The sequence below is a fragment of the Ornithorhynchus anatinus genome, chromosome Y5, assembly GCF_004115215.2.
Source record: "Ornithorhynchus anatinus isolate Pmale09 chromosome Y5, mOrnAna1.pri.v4, whole genome shotgun sequence".
Lineage (NCBI taxonomy): Eukaryota > Metazoa > Chordata > Mammalia > Monotremata > Ornithorhynchidae > Ornithorhynchus > Ornithorhynchus anatinus.
In genome coordinates this window covers 1,039,610-1,059,946 of record NC_053179.1, presented here as the reverse complement: position 1 = coordinate 1,059,946, position 20,337 = coordinate 1,039,610, and the positions used below count along the sequence as shown (strand labels likewise).

Here is a 20,337-nt window from a genome sequence, read left to right as displayed (position 1 = left end):
TGGTCTGTCAGTCACAGCCCTATACACAAGTATGTTGATTGAGAAAGAGTGACTGGTAACTATAGATAGATGAAATTCAAGGATCCAGGATCAAGGCCTCCAAGTCCTGCCATTTGTCCTGGGAAAAGAACACTGCTCTAGGAATCCAGAGTCCTGGTTTTCTTCTCTCTCCTGGGACCCTGGCATCGGTGGCAAAGATTTTTGCCCAAAGGACTACAAAGGGCATTCCATGTGATAGGCAGATTGTGCAGGCAATCTGAAAAACAGCTGCCAACATGGGCGGTGAAGACCCTAGTTGCCAGTGAGGCAACTGCCTTCCACGCAGTGGTGGCTATAGCACAGCCTCAGCATCAGCTGTGGTCACTTTACCCCAAAATGGGTTTTGTCTTTCACAAACCCAACCTCTAGTGTGCATGTTATGCTGTGCTGCACTCCTGTCCACATGCTAACTTGATACAGTCAGTGCCTCAACAAGGAGCTCGACTGGCAGGGTTCTGAGCAAGCCATTAAGACTGAAATCAAATCCTTCACAGTTTTGAATTCTCAGTCACAAAGCTCCGAGGACATGCTTGAAGAGAGATCCCATCATTAGCACTCCAGTTTTGCAAGTAGGGAATACCTGCTGAAGCCATTTGTAGTGAAGGTTTCTGACAGCACTTGTGTATGTTTATATATGTTATTTATTACTCTATTAATTTTATTAATGATGTGTATATATCTATGATTCTATTTATTTTGTTGGTATTGATGCCTGTCTACCTGCTTTGGTTTGCTGTCTGTCTCCCCCTTTTAGACTGTGAGCCCGTTGTTGGGCAGGGATTGTCTCTATCTGTTGCCGAATTGAACATTTCAAGTGCTTAGTACAGTGCTCTGCACACAGTAAGCACTCAATAAATATAATTGAATGAATGAATGGATGGATGAGTGAATGAATGAATGACAGAAGTACCACCATGACGTTCAGCAGGAGTATGCGCCACATCAACTTTCATTGGGTCTGCTTATAAGAAAAGCCTGTGGGTACTTCCCTGTTTGCTGAAGTGCTCGCATGCCCAGTGGAAAGAGTGGCGGTGAGGGGAGTGGGGAGGGCCTGGGAGTTGGAGGATCTGGGTTCTAATGCTGGTTCCACCCCTTACCTGCCGTGTGACCTTGGGCAAGTCACTTAACTTCTCTGGGCCTCAGTTCCCTCAACCACAAAATGGGGATTCAGTACCTGCTCTTCCTCCTGCGAAGACTGTGAGCCCCATGTGGGACCTGATTACCTTATATCTACCCTAGTGGCTTAGTTCGGTACTTGGCATGTAGTAAGCATTTAACAAATGCCAAAATAATAACAGCAACAAAAAATTATCGTATTAACATAACCTTAATAACAATATTAATAACAAATGCCAAATAGTGATACTCATTACTAACAGAATCATCATCATCATCATTAATAATAACTGTTAATAATAACATAATAATAATAAGGATAGTCATTTTAATTATCATTATTATCATTTTATTGTTATTATTATTCTGTTAATCTTTGAGGGCAGGGATTAGGTCTTCTGTTTCACTTGACCAGGAATTTAGCACATACAGTTCTTTACATGGAGGAGGCTCTCAAGGTATTGTTGATTGACTGTTGGTTGCACTATGTGCCTTACCAGAAATACTGTAAACAGGGATGAGCCTGAGTGAGTGGCACTGCAGAAACTACTGCAGTTTCTTCATTCATGTTCTTGGTCCTGAATCTACAACTGGAGGCTTGTCCATCTTTATCAACAGGAGATTCCAACTTCATAATCGTTAATATTAATTAGTCAATAAGTCCAAACGAACTGGGGCGGCGGCAGGGTGTGGGATGTGTGTGTGTGTGTGTGTGTGTGTGTGTGAAGAAACTGTGTAGAAAGGGAGGGTGATGTAATTCGTTTTATTTGGTGGGTCATGTCTTGTATAATATCCCTGGGTAAATTTTAGACCTTATTTTGCACCTCAAAAATTTGGGTTCTACTTCTTCTTGTCCAGCAGGAACAGGGTATTGAGAAGATTAGCAAGCTCCTAAAACACTGCTGTTACCACTTTCTTTTGGCCTCATTAAGTGCCAAATTTAATTGCACATGTTTTCTAGGAATAAATTTTTTGGGTAATTCACAGTAAATTATTTGATGAATGTTTCTTAGAGAAAAACATGAATAATATTGAAGTCTAGGCAGTTTGGGAATTGGGGTGCTAAGTTTCCAGAAAATGAGTGATGTTGCTTTTAACAATAACAGTGTATTCTGTTAATTACAGAAAGCTCTTTGTGGGTGGCCTAGACTGGAACACCACACAAGGTACGTTTATACATCTTATGACCCTGGAAATAGTTTATCAGCTGTAATCTAGTATTGAACTTTCTAAAGTGTAAACTCATTGTGGGCAGGAAATGTATCTGCTTATTGTTTTATTGTATTCTCCCAAGTGCTTTGCACACAGTAAGCGTACAATGAATATGAATGAACAAGCGAATGAATGAAATAAAAACACCCAGACGTTGGATAGCTACGTAGAATAAACGGATGCTAATTTTGCTCTGTTTCGTTTGTTATGCATAGAGTTAACTGAGGTGTTTTCCAAGCATGTAAAGCCTTCCTAGACAGTAATTTTAGGGCCATTTCAGGGCTCATAAGGTACAAGCTGGCACTCTGCATCTGATCCCATCTGCAGGCAATGGATCCTTTGCTTAAGAAAATATTCATGTTTAGATTGTAATGTGGTGTGTCCCTGCCCTGAACATTTCTTTCTTGTGCCCCAGTGGTAACACAACTGCCAGGAATGAGCTTGTGAGCGGCATTGCTCAAATCACTAGCACTGTAGTCATTTTTTTCACGCATCTCCAGGACCAAGATTTGTCTGTATTTCTCAACAGGAGTCTCCATCATCATAACCTTTCACCCTGCCCCCACTGTGTTCTCAGGCTGCACAGATGTGAATAGATTTAAGTAAAATCACCATGCCTTGGCCATGCTCACACTAGTTCCCTAATGTGATGATAATTGTGGTGTTCGTTTAAGCGTTTGCCATGTGCCAAGCCTGAACTAAGAGCTAAGGTAGATAGAAGATCATCAGGCCCTATCCCTGGCAAATCCAATCTCTGGCCCAAGGGACCTGACAAGTCTAGTTTCCAGAAAATGCTCTTGCCTTGTGATTTCTTTTTCTTTTCATTGCCCAAATGACTCAAAAATGTACTGTGGCCCTTTTTTCCCCCTAAATATAAGATTACCGGCAATCTAATCATTGCTAATAAAGATCATTGTAAGCAAGTGGATATTCGTATATTGAGAATAATTTCTGTTAGGTAAACTAAAGTAGTTTTTAAGGGTAACCACATGTTTACCATTGTGATTGTGTGGATTTGTTTTTTTTTTTGTTTCCAATTTCTTCATAGAAACACTGCGCAATTACTTTACCCAGTATGGAGAAGTTGTAGACTGTGTAATAATGAAAGATAAAACAACAAACCACTCTCGAGGTTTTGGCTTTGTTAAATTTAAAGATCCTAACTCTGTGGTGACAGTACTGGCCAATAGACCTCATACATTGGATGGTCGAAATGTAAGATTCTATTTCTCATTTTGTTTTTTGTTTGTTTGTTCGTTTGTTTTGATCATTTATTCGGCTTAATGCTTACCAATTGTTTCTTGAATTAAAACACAGTAATTATGAAGGGTTAACTAGAGGGTAGTGCTTTTGCCTGATACTGAAGAAACTAAATTTGGGGGGAAATCTAATGCCACTCTCGGTGGTTGTTAAGAAGTTATGATGGAAAGAAAAATTATTTTTACCAATTTACTTTCTTTTTTGAAATTTCCTGCAGATCGATCCCAAACCATGTACACCTCGAGGAACTCAGGCAGAGAAAACTCGTCCGAAGGAAGGTTGGGTAAGGGAAATGAAGGGAAGGGGTGGGGTTCCGTGTTCCTTTCTCTTTTCACTCTCTGAATTCTTTCTTCAGATGAACCGGCCGGGGACAATTTTCCCTTTCACCAATATCTTTCGGTGGGGAAAAGGAAGTCCTTCTGGTTTGCTGTTTAAAGGGTGTAGTAGGGACATTTATCATTTTTCCACCTTGTGAATGCCTATAAATCCAATGTCGTGCCTCTCAGCCTGAAACTGGGTTTCTCTTCCTCAGCCATCAGCACCACCGTTTAAATGGAGTAGCACACGGAAGTTCTTGTTTTACAGGCTAACATCATTTTCTCTTTGGCAGAGGAACTACTTTCTACCTCAATTTCTCTAACTATTAAGTAGGCACTCAAGCCCCTTTTCTCACATCCCAGAAAATGGTGTGTGTTGTGGGGTAAGTTTCTAAGTCAGAGATTTGTGTGTATAGAGAGGGTCTCTATTTTTAAAGAGCCCTTCCCAGTTAAAAAGCCAGAGAAATTGGATGTGTAAAACTTCAAAGATTAAAAAAGAGAAAACTCAGTGAGGGGAGAGATTAAAGCGTGAAGATTGTAGAAATAATCACCGGTTTCTCCACTCAGTTTTTCCTCCTGGTTTGAAATGTAGTTTTACCTTGCCAGCTTAATTGATGTCTCCTCCCTTCAGTTTTCTTGTATTGGAATCTTGGGGTTAGGAGGTGAGAAGGAACAGATGTGGAATTTGGAATTGTCCCATCTGCTGCAAAGTATGGCATTTAGAAGATTCTTTGTTCAATTTATTTTAAATATAGCACCTTTTTACACATAGGGAGTAAACAGTAGTAGGCACCTGTATTCTTGTGGGGCCAGAAGCAGCTGCAGTAAGCTGGAATGGGTTACCCAGGGAGGTGGCTGCTGAGTGGACAGAGGGAAACCAGAAAGTAGCAAGTTGTTGCTGGACAGAATGGTGAGAAAGGTAGCTAATTTACATCAAGCTTGGTTCCCACTTGAGTCAAGGAAGTTGGGCTGGGGCCCTGGTAACATCTTTCTGCCTGTTCTTCTGCAGGTGATTGGGTTTTGCAACTTGAGGGAGGGCCCCTCTCCGCACTCCAGTCCATTCTCCACTCTACTGCCCAGATAATATTCCGTCAATAAGGTTCAGACCAAGTTTCCCCACGCCTCAAGAAAACCCAGTGGTTGTCCATCCACCTCCGCATGCAACAAAAACTTTTCACCACTGGCTTTAAAGCACTCAATCACCGTGCCCCCTCCTACCTTGCCTCACTGCTCTCCTACTACAACCGAGCCCACGCACCTGGCTCCTCTGATGTTAACCTTCTCACTGTACCTCGAGCTCATCTTTCCCACTGCCAACCTCTTGCCCACATCTTGGCTCTGGCCTGGAACACCTTCCCTCCTCATATCAGACAGGTAATTGCTCTCCCCCACTTCCAAGCCTTATTGAAGGCACATGACCTCCAAGAAGCCTTCCCTGTCTAAGCCCTCCACTCCTCTTCTCCCACTCCCTTCTGCATCGCCCTGATTCGCTCCTTCATTCATCTCCTCCAAGCCCCAGAGGACATAGGTATATATCTGCTATTTATTTTTGTATGTATGTATGAATGTTTGTGTGTATGTATATTAACGTCTATCTCCCCCTCTAGGGTGTGAGCTCGTTGTGGACAGGCAATGTGTCTGTTTGTTGTTGTATTGCACTCTCCCAAGTGCTTAGTACAGTGCTTTGCCCACAGTAAGCTCTCAATAAATGTGATTGAATGAATGAATGAATGAATGAATGAATGAATGAATGAATGAATTAGTGAATGCTGTGTGCATCACTAATATAAAAAAATTGTTAGGAGGAAGGAGGGAAGGTGGGGGAGGGGCCGGATTCCAGCTTGAGCGAGGGGAAGAAATCAATCAATCAGTCAATCAGGCAGTCATGTTTATTCATTCAATCGCATTTATTGAGCACTTGCTAGGTGCACTGATCAGAACAGGGAAGAGCTGGAGTGGAGCAGGGTGAGGACAGAGAGGGGTGGAATTTATGAATGTTAGGGTACAATGGCAGTTAGTAGATGGTGAATTTCCAGGTTGTATATTTTGTGAGATGGCCATTACCTAAGGTACAGGAAATCAATCAATTAATCAGTAGTATTAACTGATTTAGAGCAAATTAAACCCAAGTAGTCTTTGGAAGACCAAATAAGTCGATATGAATGACTCAGATTAGCACATTTTGGACAGATAATCAGGAGGACTAATTCTCTGGAGAAGACACTAATGCTAGGAAAAGCCCACTAAAGCTAGGAAAAATGCTAGGAAAAGAGGCAGACCAGCAGCTAGATGGATAGAGACCATAATAGCGATAACGCTAGAAAGGTTACGGATTATGGCAGAGGACAGGACGTTCTGGAGAAAGTATATCCATGGAGTTGCTATGAATCGGAAATGACTCCCCGGTACTTAATAATAATTTACTGAGCACTTATTATGTTAGCAGAGTTTGCAGACACATTTTGTGCCCACAACAAGTGTAGAGTCTAGAGAAGGAGACAGGCATTAATATAAATGAGTCATTTATAATATACAATTTAATGATATGTGCATAAGCATTGTGGGGTGAGGGTGAGGTGAATATCAAATGCCCGACAGTCACCGATCCAAGGCCATAGATGACCGAGAAGGGAGCCGGGGAAGAGAGGGCTTAATTGCAGAAGGTCTCTTGGAAGAGACATGACCTGAATAACGCTTTGAAGGTGGGAAGAGTGTGGTCTGGCGTCTGTGGAGTGGGAAGGAGTTCCAGCCTAGGCAGAGGATGTGGGAAAGAGGTCGGCAGTGAGGTAGTCAAGATCAGGGGACAGTGAGTAAGCTGGTGATGAAGGAGCGGAGTGTGAGGGCAGGGCTGTAGTAAGAGCTCCGTGAAGTGAAGTAGGATGGGGTGAGCTGATTTAAAGCCAAAGGTAAGTTTGATGCAGAAGTGGATGGGCAGCCATTGGAGGTACTTGAGAACTGGGGAGATAGGGATTGAGCATTTTTTTAGAAAAGTGATCTGGGCAGCAGAGTGAAGTATGGACTGGAGTGGAGTGAGACAGGAGACTGGGAATTCAGCAAGGAGGCAGATGCAGTATGGATAGGATTGGAGCTTGGATCACGGGATGGGCAGGCTGGGGGGAGGGGGAGCGGTTTGGAAGAAGAGGAAAGGGTGGACGTGTAAGGGTTCATTCATTCATTCAGTCGTATTTGTTGAGTGCTTACTGTGTGCAGGACACTGTACTAAGCACTGGGAATGTATAATTAGGCAACAGATAGAGACAATCCCTGCCCAATAACGGGCTCACAGTCTACACGGGGGAGACAGACAGCAAAGCAAAACAGGACATGACACCAAGGTTGCGGGCCTGTGAGACTGGAAGGATAGTAGTGCTGTCCACAGTGACAGGGAAGTCAGAGAGAGAACAGGGTTTGGGAGGGAAGATAAGGAGCGCAGTCTTGGACATGTTGAGTTTTAGGTGGCGGGTGGACATGCAGGAGGAGATGTCCTGAAGGCAGGAGGAGATACGAGCCTGGAGAGAGGGGGAGAGAGCAGGGGAGGAGAAGTAGATTTGAGTGTCATCTGCATAGAGATGATGGTTGCCTGCTATGTCAAACTTGGTTAAGTCATTTAACTTCTCTGTGCCTCAGTTACCTCATCTGTAAAATGGGATTGAAGCGGTGAGCTCCGGAGGATTTGGGGACGGATAGAATATGAGGGTGGAATGAGAGAGACGAGTTGAGGACAGCGCCAATGCTACGAGTTTGCGAGATTAGGGAGGATAATGGTGGTAAAGTCAGCCGGAGGGCAGGGTTTGGTTGGGAAGATAAGGGGTTCGGTTTGGGACATATTTAGTTTGAGGTGTCGGCAGAACATCCAGATGGGGATGTTCTGAAGGCAGGAAGAAATGCGAGACTGTGGAGAAGGAGAGGGATCAGGGAGAAAAAAGAAAAAAAGAATCCTTTGGGATGAGGGAAAGAATGTTCAATGAATGAATGACAAAGACAAATGTCTGTTCATCCTCTCACTGTGAGTTGCTCGGGGACCAGAGACTGCCTAATTTTTATTCATGAATTATTGCAGAAGCTGCTCTTTGTACCTGGATTTCTGCCAACTATTCAGTTGCCTGAGTGGGAAAAAAGCCACCAGTGGGAGTTGCTGGTGGGTGGGCGCTGTTGGTGAAGGAGTATCTGAGGCAGGGTTCAGAGGGTTAAGGAAATTAAGGTTAGGTGGAAGCATGCTTGCATGGCACATGGGAGGTGCTTCACAAATACCATAATAATAATCAGCCAATCAATCAGTGGTTTTTATTGAGAGCTTATTATGTGCAGAGCACTATACAAGTGCTTGGGAGAAGACAGTTCATCTGAGTTGGCAGAGAGGTTCCCTGCCTTCAACCAGCTTACAGGTTAGAGGAGGAGACAGACATTATAATATGTAATTTAAAGATGGGTATATAAGTGCTGTGGGGATGAGGGTGGGGCAAATATCAAATATCCAAACATCACAGGTGATGATGATGATGACTGTGATCCCGAAGATGATGAGAATGATGATGATGATGATCATTCAGTCATATTTATTGAGTGCTTACCACCTGCAGACCACTGTACTTGGGAGAGTGCTTGGGAGAGTACCGTTCAACAGACGCAGCAGACGTGTCCCCTGCCCATAATGAGCTCACACTTTAGAGGGGGAGATGGATATTAATAAGAACAAATAGGTAATTTATAGTATACAACTTAAAGATATGTATCTAAGTGCTGTGGGGTTGGGGATGGAGCAAATATCAAGTGTCTTAAGGTCACAGATTGCAGTGCCTAGACAGTGCAGACGGGAGAGCAAGTTGGGGAAAAGAAGGCTTTAATCGGGGAAGGCCTCTTGGAGGAGATGTGAATTTAGTAATCCTCGAAGGTGGAGAGAGTGGTGGTCTGGCATTCCTGTGATGGTGGTGTGGGGGCGGCGGTTCCAGGCTAGGGGATAATGTGGGGAAGAGGTCGGTGGCGACATAGTTGAGATTGGGGCACGTGAGTAAACTGGTACTAGTGGAGCAGAGTGAGTGGGCGAACAGAGTGAGTGGGCGAACAGAGTGAGTGGTCGAACAGAGTGAGTGGGCTCAGCTGTTGTAGATTAGTGAGGTGAGGTAGGATGGAGCGAGCTGACTGACTGCCTTAAAGTCTATGGAAAGGAGTTTCTGTTTGAAGTGGAGGTAGATGGGCAGCCACTGGAGGTTCTTGAGGAGTGGGGTGGCATGAACTGAACGTTTTCTGTAGATAAATGTTCATGCAGCAGAGTGAAGTATTGTATTGGAGTGGGGAGAGACCGGAGGCCAGGAGGTCAGCTAGGAGGCAGATGCAGTAATCAAGGTGGGATAGGATAAGTGCTTGGATCAGCATGGTAGCAGTTTGGTTGGAGAGGAAAGGGTGGGTTTTAGTGATACTGTGAAGGTAGAACTGACCTGATTTGGTGACAGACTGACTATGTGGGGTGAAATGAGAGAGATGAGTCGAGGGGCACCGCCAGGGTTGCGGGCTTGTGAGGTAGGGAAGGTAGCTGTGATGGGAAGGGTTCGGGGAGGGAGGGTTTGGGTGGGAAGATAAAGGGTTTCAGTTTTGGGCATGTTTAATTTGAAGTGTCGGTGGGACATCCACGTAGCTATGTCATGAAGGCAGAAAGAAATGTGAGATTGCAGGGAAGGTGGGAGAACAAGGCTGGAGATGTAGATTTAGGAATCATCTGCACAGAGGTGGTAATTGAAGTCATGGGAGCAGATGAGTTCTCCAAGGGAATGGGGGTAGAGGGAGACTAGAAGGGGACCTAGAACTGAGACATGAGGGCCCTCCCCCCACCCCCCGCCCGACCCTCTGGCAGAGAGTGGGAAGCAGAGGAGGAGCCCTCAAAAGAGACTGAGAAGGAGCGGTCAGAGAAGTAGGAGGAGATAACGTTTCAAGGAGAAAGGAGTGGTCCTCAGTGTCAGAGGCGGCTGAGAGGTCTAAAAGGATTATGATGGAGAGGAGGCTGTCAGATTTGGCGAGGAGGTCAGCGGTGGTTTTAGAGAGGGCTGTTTCTGTGGAGTGAAGGGGAGGGAAGCCAGGTTGGAGGGGCTCTAGGTGAGAATTGGAAGTGGAGACAGCAGGTGTAAACAACTCTCTCGAGATAATAATTGTAATACTATCATATTGTAATTGTAATAATAATAATAATAATAATTGTAATAATAAATGGTTGGCGGGGGCAGGAATTATTGCCCCAAAGGTGAGGAGCACTGGTAGGGGAGTTTAGGACGGGCATAATGGCTTGGGATAGATGGAAGCAGTCTCTCTAGGGAGAGAAGGCATTTGGGGCGAGGTAGGAGGGTAGGAAGTTTTAATTGGAGAGTGACAGCTTTGCAAGTGGAAAGATTAGAAATGGAACAAGGACTCATGGTGATGAGATCCACTGTGGGTATAAATTGTGAAGTGTGATGGAGCAAGAACTTGGTGGTTGGAGAAGGAAGAAGCAGAAGTGGACACCTGGGATGTCACCTGAAGCATCGACATGCATGCCGAAATCCGTGAAAATTAGGGATGGAGATGAGAAAGAAGAAAGGGAAGGGAGGGGCAAAGTCTCTGCAAAATGGAGAGGTGGCTAAGGTGACTGTGGATGATGTGGAGTTTAAAAGAGAAAGGTGAAGATTCGAGAGGTTGGGTTGAGGTGAAAGTTGCATCAATCAGTCAATCACCTGTATTTATTTTGTGCTTACCTTGTGGAGGACAATGTACTGAACGCTTGGAAGAGCACACTGCTGTCTTTCTCCAACTACCCCTTTCCCCTCCCTGCCCCCTTTACCCTTGATGTTTGAAACAAAACTCCGTGAAATCTCTTGGGGCGTGTCTCTTAAGGAGCAAGTATTTTAGGGGTTTTGAAGGTGATGAGGAACATGATTTGGTGGATTTGAGAAGAGAGAATTCCATAATGAGGAAAGAGAGTGTGCATTTTAAGTCCAGAGATGACAGTCAAGATGAGGTGAAGTTAGGAATTTAGTTTCTGCAGGAGTGAAAGAGCAAGTGGTAACAGATTTTCCAAGTGGCTGTGCATATAGCGAAAGTGAATGAGATAATGTGCAGCCAATCCCACTTTCCTGACTCCTTCCCAGTTTCACTCTGACCCCGAGCTTGGCACATTTGTATCACTGGTTCTGGGGTCTAGATTCATTCATTCATTCATTCATTCATTCATTCATTCATTCATTCACTCACTCATTCACTCATTCATTCGTATTTATTGAGTGCTTACTGGGTGCAGAGCACTGTACTAAGCGCTTGGAAGAATACAGTATCACAAGAAACAGACATATTTCCTGCCCACAGTGAGCTTACAATCAAGAGGGGCAGGCAGACATTAATATAAATAAATAAATGATAGATGTGTGCGCAAGTGCTGTGAGTCTGGGAGAGGGGATGAATAAAGAGAGCAAGTCAGGGCAATGCAGAAGGAAGTGGGAGAAGAGGAAAGAAGGGCTCAGTCAGGGAAGGCCTCTTGGAGGAGATGTGCCTTCAATAAGGCTTGGGACAGGGGCAGGGTAATTGTCTGTCGGATATGAGGAAGGAAGGCATTCCAGGCCAGTGGCAGGACGTGGGCTAGGGGTCGACAGCTAGATAGGTACAGTGAGAAGGTTAGCATTAGAGGCATGAAGTGTCCGGGCTGGGGTTGTAGTAAAGAGGAGCGAGGTGAAGTAGAAAGGGGCAAGGTGATTGAATCCTTTAAAGCTAATGGCAGGGAGTTTCTCTTTGTTGTGGAGCTGGATGGGTGGTTTCTTAAGGAGTGGGGAAAAATCGCTAAAATCCGTCTCTTCCTCTCCATCCAAACTGCTACATCATTTACAGTGTGGCCTAATGATAAGAGTTTGGGCTTGGGAGTCAGAGGTCGTGCGTACTAATCCCAACTCTGCCTCTTGTCTGCTGGGTGATTTGGGGCAAGTCACTTAACTTCTCTGTGCCTCAGTTTACCTCACCTGCAAAATGGGGATTAAGACTGCGAGCCCCACGTGGGACAACCTGATTATCTTGTATCTCCTGCAGCACTTAGTAGAGTGCTTGGCACATAGGAAGCACTTAGCAAATACCATAATTTATTATTATTATTATCCTATCCCACCTTGATTACTGTATCAGCCTCCTTGCTGACCTCCCCTTCTTCCTCTTATCTGACAGTCACTCTCCCCTGGCCGTTTCAAGGCTTAGTGAAGGCACAGCTCCTCTGAGAGGCCTTCCCTTTGTCTCTCCCTACTCTAGTCATATCCACTCTGCTCCCTATCATTTTCCTTCAGAAACGTTCAGGCCCATGTTTCCTCCACTGGTTGCCTATCACCTCTGCATGAAACAGAAACTCCACACGCATCGGCTTTAAAGCACCTCAATCACCTTGCCCCCTCCTCTGCATCTCACTACACTCCTACCACAACCCCAACCCTCACACTTCACTCCTCCGATTGCTAACCTTCTCACTGTACCTCCATCTCATCTATCTTGCTGCCGACCTCTTTCTCCCACATCCTGCCTCTGGCCTGGAACCCCCTCCCCTCCTCATATCTGAGAGACGACAATTCTCCTGGCTTCAAGTGTTATGAAGGCACAACTCCTTCACAGGGCCCTTCCCTGACTGAGCCCCCTTTCCTCTTCTCCGACTCCCCTCCTTGCGTTGCCCTGACTTGCCTCTCTTTGTTCATTCCCCCTCCCAGCCCCACAGCACGAATTTCCACATCCACCATTTTATTCATTAAGATTAATGTCTGTCTCCCTTAATAATGTTGGTATTTGTTAAGCGCTTACTATGTGCCGAGCACTGTTCTAAGCGCTGGGGTAGACACAGGGGAATCAGGTCGTCCCACGTGGGGCTCATAGTCTTAATCCCCATTTTACAGATGAGGGAACTGAGGCACCGAGAAGTTAGGTGACTTGCCCAAAGTCACACAGCTGACAAATGGCAGAGCCGGGGTTCGAACCCATGACCTCTGACTCCAAAGCCCCGGCTCTTTCCAGTGAGCCACGCCGCTTCTCTAATAATAATGTTGGTATTTGTTAAGCGCTTACTATGTGCCGAGCACTGTTCTAAGCGCTGGGGTAGACATAGGGGAATCAGGTTGTCCCACGTGGGGCTCACAGCTTAATCCCCATTTTAGAGATGAGGGAACTGAGGCACAGAGAAGTTAAGTGACTCCGGCCACCCAGTCACACAGCCGACAAGTTGCAGATGGCTGGGATTCGAACTCATTCGACCCCTGCAGCTCCAAAGCCCATGCTTCGTTTCCACTGAGTCCAGCCCCTTCTAAACTGTAAGCTCTTTTGGTGGCGCTATGGAATGTGTCGGTATCGTTGGCATTGTACTCCCCCCCAAGTTCTGCCACACAGTTAAAGTGCTCAATAATACATGAAAGAATGAATGACATGGATGAATGATTGAAGTGAAATGATCCTGGGTGCTGACTCAGGAGAAGTGGAAAGAAGGTAGTTCTGCTTTAGATGACTTTAAAGAGGACTTAGGTCACATGACTGATTTTGGTAGTCAAACCTTTAAAAATTCCTATTGCATTCTTCCCATGAAAAGTTGAATGAAATCCTGGACAGCCTGCGATCTAAACGAAGGATGGTCCTGTTTCTGCTCCCTTATTGTTGGGAATCCCCAGTTCCTTCCAAGTTTTTTCCTTTTACAGCTTTGTGTAAAATCTCCGAAATCCCCCTCTCAGTAAGCTAACCCTTGTGGAGGGGTGTTTGTTAATAGGATTCCAGGAATTCCCGTTTCCCCTATTGTTTTTTGTTTTTGCTTTGTGTGTTGTGTTGTTTTGTTTTGTTTTTGATAGTATTTGTTAAGCACTTACTTCTGTGCCAAGCACAGTATTAAGAGCCGGGGAAGATACAAGAAAATCAGGTTTGACCACAGTCCCTTTCCCACATGGGGTGCACAGCCTAGCTAGGAGGGAGTAAATCAGTTTACAGATGAAGTAACTGAAGCATAGGGAAGTTAAGTGACTGGCCCGAGGTCCCACAGCAGACGAGTGGTGGAGCCAGGATTACAACCCAGGTTCTTCTGACTCCGAGCCCAGGGTCTTTCCAGTAGGGCCACGTTGCTTCTCAAAAACTTAATTGGCCCAAGAGTGTTCCCCTCTTGAGCTTCTTCTTGGGTCTTGCAATCCTCCATTTTCTCTTGCCTTAAGGTGGCTTCAGTGGAGTTTTAGAGTGTTGGGGACCTTTTAAATAAAAGATAAATACAAGGAGTAAGTTAATTGCTGGTAGCTTTCATGGAGAGTAAGTCTTCATTTAACTGCTCTAGGGGGCTTTTGGTTTCTCACTCCTAGCTATGAGACTGCAGACTCAGGCTCCTTGGTCCTACTATTCCTGCCCCTCTCTACCACATGAGCAGTTTGGAGAAGGAAGAGATTTTCGTATCCCGTAATTCAGGGTTCTCTTCTCAGCAGTGGCTCCTTCCACTTCCCCTTTGCCTCATGGTTTGTATAACACAGTCATGCAAATGATGGGGCGTAGACTGGGAAGAGTTCAAAAAGTTTATTGAAGGAAGTTAGTTACAGCTTCTGCTCAGTATTGCTGGAGGCTCTTCTCTGTTGACCACAAGGGCAACAGAGGTTGGTGTGGCCACCTATATGCGCCCCTCTCCTCTACCCCACTCCCCTAAGAACTATGTCAAATGGGATGCTAAGGCTAGGCCAAGTGGAAGGAGGTCCCTGAGCTGGGTAATCCCATCCCAGTCCTACCTAGTGCATGAGGCACGTCTCTATCTCGGCCCCAGGACTCGTGATACCCTCATGGACGGCTAGCCGGGGCACGTGCAGAGAGAACAGGTCCCAGTCAGAAGCTGCCGCCCGGGACATGTGTGGAGCCCTATCGGGAGGCTGACCTGCACCTATCCAAATGGCAACATGTAGCACCTCTGCAATCGGGGATGGGGTGCGAGGGGCAGTCTGTACTGACTCTTCAGCTGGTCTGCCACCCGCTCATCTGCCCAGTGTGATCGGTCCACCAACCGCTCGGTACCTAGCGGAGCTCAAGGCCGGCCTCCAGGATGGACACCCATAAGCGTGAGATGCACAACCCCCGGTTCACAAAAGCAACTGACTACTAGCTAGCATTGGGGAGCCAAATCCTCAGGAATGTGTGTTTCAGAAAGTAAGACCTTGGTTAAAGAAATTTTCTGGCTTCAGGTCTCCGTCTGTCTCCCCCAGTCCGTTGACAGTCCCTCGGATCTCAGAGTAACCTGCGAGCCCAGGCCCCACCCTATGGGGAATGTGACAGTTGGGTAGAAGATATGCGTTAGAGAAGAGTAGTTTGGTTGCTATCCTTTTCTTTGGCTAGCCCTTGGCTAGTATCAGAAAAGGATACTGAAACGAATAGTGTATATTGTAACGAGTACTTACTAATCATCATAATAATAATAATGATGGTATTTGTTAAGTGTCTTACTATGTGCAAAGCACTGTTCTAAGCTCTGGGGGGGATACAAGGTGATCAGATTGTCCCATGTGGGGCTCACAGTCTTAATCTGCATTTTGCAGATGAGGACACTGAGGCACAGAGAAGTTTAAGTGACTTGCCCCAAAGTCACACGGCTGACTAGCGGCAGAGCCGGGATTAGAAGCCGTGACCTCTGACCCCCAAGCCCATGCTCTTTCCACTGAGCCACGCTGCTTCTCATTCTACTTGGAATGTGTCATTCTATGAAAGTGATGCTTTAAATATAATCTTGCTGAAAGCAGGGAGGATTAAATGGTATTTACAGCCCTGTTTCAACCCAGGTTTAATCATTCTTTTAGTCACTCTCAAAACACCTGTGAACTCACCCTTGAAGAGCTTGAGCTGAGTCAGTCTAATCAGAAAGAGGTTAGACCACACCCCTTCCCCCTTTAGCCTCCAGCCCAGCCAAAGTAATCCCAAAGGGGGAAAAGCACCACCTCCAGGAGAGGGAAGTTCACACTTCTGGAAAATTTGGAATTCAGTAAATTACGCTTGTTTCTTCGAAGGGGAAAAAACAGGCAAAGCAGCTAATCTGTGGTAGAAAGTCAATTTTGAAGTAGAGGTTCTCTCCTTAGAGGCTGCCTCTGAAGCACTAGAAAGGGAAGGTCAGTGTGAGTTTGAATTTGCTGTGAACCCAAGGACAGAACTTTGTTCATAAGCAAACTAATCCAAATTTTCCCATCTTTTCCAAACAGAAAGGACCCAGAAGTGACAGCAAATCAAAAAAAATTTTTGTTTGTGGGATTCCTCACAACTGTGGCGAGACTGACTCAGGGAATACTTCAAGAAATTTGGAGTGGTGAGTCGTTAATTGGGATAGCAGGTATTGTCTTACACCTCCCCTCCCCTAGCTTGCTGCTTGCTATCTCTCCAGTTTGCTCAAGCTAATAAATCATGGTTTCCCCAGAAGTAAAGAACTATACATTTGAAACCAGGAGGAGGAGGGGTCCGAGTAATTGTGACTGGGGCACCCACAGATAAATTTCACCAGCGGTTTCTTTCCAATTCATTCAGTTCATTCACTGAATCATATTTATGGGGCGCTTACTGTGTGCAGTGCATGGAACTAAGCGCTTGGGAAAGTACAGGGCAACAGTGAACAGACACATATCCTACCACAACGAGCTTACAGTCTAGAGATACAAAGACAACGCTGTAAGTTCAACGAAGCATGTTCAAAGCATCTTCAGCTGGCCAGCTAGCAAACCTCTGTCCTACCTTTTTTCGTTCCCGTCCATCGTTGAGCGTCAGCTAAAACCAGAGCACTGTATCTGGCCTTTTGGCTAACCTCTGCAATCTCCTTCCTAACTTCACCAATCCCAACCGACCCTTTTGCCCCAAAGGTAAATTAGCGGACGAATGGTGGGAGTTGGTGTGGTCTCCACCAATATTTGGTGTTTGGGCTTTCCCCAATTTTCAGAGGCACAAAACTTTGGTCATTAAAGATCCCTGGTGCTTGTTTAGCACTTACTCTTTGCCAAGCACTGTTATAACCGGTGAGGTAGATACAAAGTAATCAGGTTGAACACAGTCCCTGTCCCACATGGGGTTGACAGTGTTAACCCCCATTTTACAGATGAGGTAACTGAGGCACAGAGAAGTTAAGTGACTTGCCCAGGATCTCACAGCAGACATGTGACAGAGTAGGGATTAGAACCCATGTCCTCTGACTCCCAGGCCCGTGCTCTTTCCACAAGACCGTGAGAGAGTCAAGGATGTTGGGCGGTTTGAGCTGGGTTGCTGGCGAGAGTCAGGGGGTGTTGGATGGTCTGTGATGAGTCACTCAAGGGAGAAGAAGGGATGGAGAGGGGAGAGTCCCGGGGTGTTGAGAGGTTTGGGCTGGGTCAGTGGGGGAGAGTAAGGGATGGAGAGGGGAGGGTCAGAGTACTGGACAGTCTGGAGGTCTGCAGAGAATCTGATTCCCCTGTGTCTACCCCAGCGCTTAGAACAGTGCTCTGCCACATAGTAAGCACTTAACAAATACCAACATTATTAACATTATTATCTGAGCTGGGTCTCCGGTGAGAGTCAGGGGTGTTGAAAGAGCCCACTCTCCATCAGTATAGCAAGTAAGCCAATTAGTTGCAGATGCCCCAGTTCAGGTTCCTGAAATCTATCCCCAGCTTGATAACTGCGGCAGCTTCTTTGCTGATCTCCCTGCCTTCCTGTCTCCTCTCGACTCGAGTCCAGTCCAGTCATGCCCATATCATCCTTTCTATAAAAATGTTCCCCACCATGTTCCCTGCTCTTCAAGAACCTCCAGTGTTTGCCCATCCACCGGTGGCATTCAAATATAAACTCTGGACCATCAGCTCTAAAGCATTCAATCCCCTTGCCCTGCTCCTACCTTATCTCCCTGTTTTCCCTGCTAATAGACCCAGCTCACACCCTTTGCTCCTCTAACACTGGCCCACTCACTATACCTCAGTCTCATCTACCTCGCCACTGATCTGCCTTGCCCAAGTCTTGTCTCTTGGCCTGGAACACTGTGACTCTTCTTCCTCCTTTACCTCTCCACTCCCTAACTTGGGGTCCCTCAAGTGGCAGTTCTGGGTTCCCCTGTATTTCTCCATCTATACCCACTCTTCTTGGAGAACTCATTGACTCCTATGGCTTTAACTACCAACCTCATCTCCCAGCCTTGATCTCTCTCCCTCTCTGCAGTCTCGCAATTTTCTCCTGCCCTCATAGAGATCTCTACTTGGTGTCCCACCCGACACCTCAAGCTTGACAATGTCCCAAACAGTACTCTTTTATCTTCTGTCACCTGCAGAGGTCTGTAGACTGACCTGGGCAGGCCGAATTCGGGGCTATGGCTGGGAACAGGATCACGAAGTTCAGACCAGTCACTTGTTTAAACACCTGCAATTTTGTAGTAGCAACGAAATACAGAATTAATGACATGCACAAACAGGGTGATATGAGCCACTTGCCCTCTATCATAATCTATTTCTGAACACCACGCTTTTCCAAATCACTACCCGACTTGAGAGTCACACATGTCTCCTGGAGGCCATAACAACACCAGAACCAATCTGGGACGAGCACGATGCTGCATCGCTGCCCATGAAGCCCCATCTGAGGAGCTCCCCCCCCCACCCGGTATTCAGTAATCACTCAGGGTCGGTCCGTGGACCCTCTGACGGGCTGGAACATGACAATCCCTCCCCCTTGAGTGGGGGTCTACCTGGTAGTAGACGAGGGAGGCTGCCCGATTGGTTGCTGTTCTCCAGTCCCATTCCACCACCGCCAGGCTGTAGATGCGGTGTTGGTTCTGGCGAGCCCCGTCCCCAGTTATGTGTGTTATTCAAATGTATGACCTAGTTGGGCCCAACAGCAAAGAACCATGGCATAGCGTGGAAAGATGCTCCAGCGTTTCCCTGACTCTCCCCGTACATCAAGCTCTTTCCACATTTTCCCTGTCTTGTCCTGAAATAACGGCTCAGCCCAAGTGGAGGCACTTGGGTCTCGTGGGACATCTTCCCACCCAAACCCTGTCCTCTCCCTGACTTCCCCTCACTTAAGTCGGCCCCACCATCCTTCCTATCTCACAAGCCCTCAATCTTGTTATTATCCTGACTCCTATCTCTCATTCAACCCACACATTCAGTCCATTACTAAATCCTGTCAGTTCCACCTTCCCAAGATCGCTAAAATCCACCTTTTTGTCTCCAACCAGACTGCTACCAATCATTACCAATCCAATCATTCCTCCTATCCCGCCTTGATTACTGTCTCAGCCTCCTTGCTGCCCTCTTTGCCTCCTGTCCCTCCCCATTCCTGTCCCTACTTCACTCTGCTGCCCAGATGATTTTTCTACAGAAGATTCAGGGTACGTTTCCCCACTCCTCAAGAACCTCCAGTAGTTGCCCGTCCATCTCCACATCAAACAGAAACCCCTCACCATTGGCATTAAAGCAGTCCATCACCTTGCCCCCTCCTACCTCACCTCATCCCTCTCCTACTCCAACCCAGCCCCCACACTCCGCCCCTCCAATGCCGCTAAACTTCTCACTGGGCCTCCAGTTCGCTTGTCTCCCTGGCACCTTATGCCCACATCCTGCCTCTGGTCTGGAACGCCCTCCCTCCTCATATCTGACAGACAGTTACATTGGTTTGCCTTTAAATAGCACTGATTCTGTCACGAACTAATCTTTTCATCGTCGTCATCGTCATCATCAGTATCAGCATCGGTGGTCTTTATTGAACGCTTGCTCTGTGCAGCGTAGTGTACTAAGAATTTGAGAGAGTACAATGTAACAAGAGATGGTGGACCCGTTACCTGCCTACATGGAGCTTTCAGCCTAGAGAGGGAGGCAAACTTAATATAAATAAATAGTTTAAATAATAATTACATTAAATTTATTATAAATAATAATAACATGGTTTCATTTTCATTTATATTTCTTCATTTCTACCCTTAGATTTTTTAAACGTAAACTTTTTAAACTTAAAAAGACCTAGTGGGGCAAAGGTAAATCTGTAAGGAACAGAGAATTAAATCTTTCACAATGGACTGCAAACTTGGCTAAAGTCCTCATCAGTTTTAAAACCTTTCCAGCCTTTCTGATTTAATAGTTTCCTAGGAAAGTGAGCTTCATGGTTGTCCTGTGTATTTTTATTGTTTGTTACAGCTGTGCAACCCTAAAGGTGAGAACATTCTTTTGCTTCTTTATAGATAAGTTGCCAAAAACATATCTACATGATGGCAGGGCCCTGAGAGCATTCGCAGTAGTAGCAGTGCAGCAGCAGCGGCATTAGCAGTGGTGGTAGCGGGAGCGGTAGCAGTACCAGTAGCAGATGTTTTTTTCTTTGTCTTTCAGATTACTGAAGTGGTAATGATCTATGATGCGGGAAAGCAAAGGCCTCGAGGTAAGATTAATACACTTTGTCCTTAATCCTTTTTTCTCCT

The 20,337-nt window shown here is 45.9% G+C and overlaps 1 protein-coding gene across 1 annotated transcript in view; it reads left to right on the top strand.

Moving 5' to 3' along the window:
• Positions 1-2,239: 2,239 nt before the first annotated feature.
• LOC114808743 (DAZ-associated protein 1-like) overlaps positions 2,240-20,337 on the top strand; it is a gene marked incomplete at its 3' end in the record, with an annotated part of 34,126 nt that continues 16,028 nt past the window's right edge. The window contains 6 exon segments of the mRNA XM_029056570.1: positions 2,240-2,321; positions 3,416-3,582; positions 3,845-3,910; positions 16,121-16,190; positions 16,193-16,224; positions 20,249-20,297. Of these exon segments, the coding sequence (XP_028912403.1) occupies positions 2,240-2,321; positions 3,416-3,582; positions 3,845-3,910; positions 16,121-16,190; positions 16,193-16,224; positions 20,249-20,297 (466 nt within the window).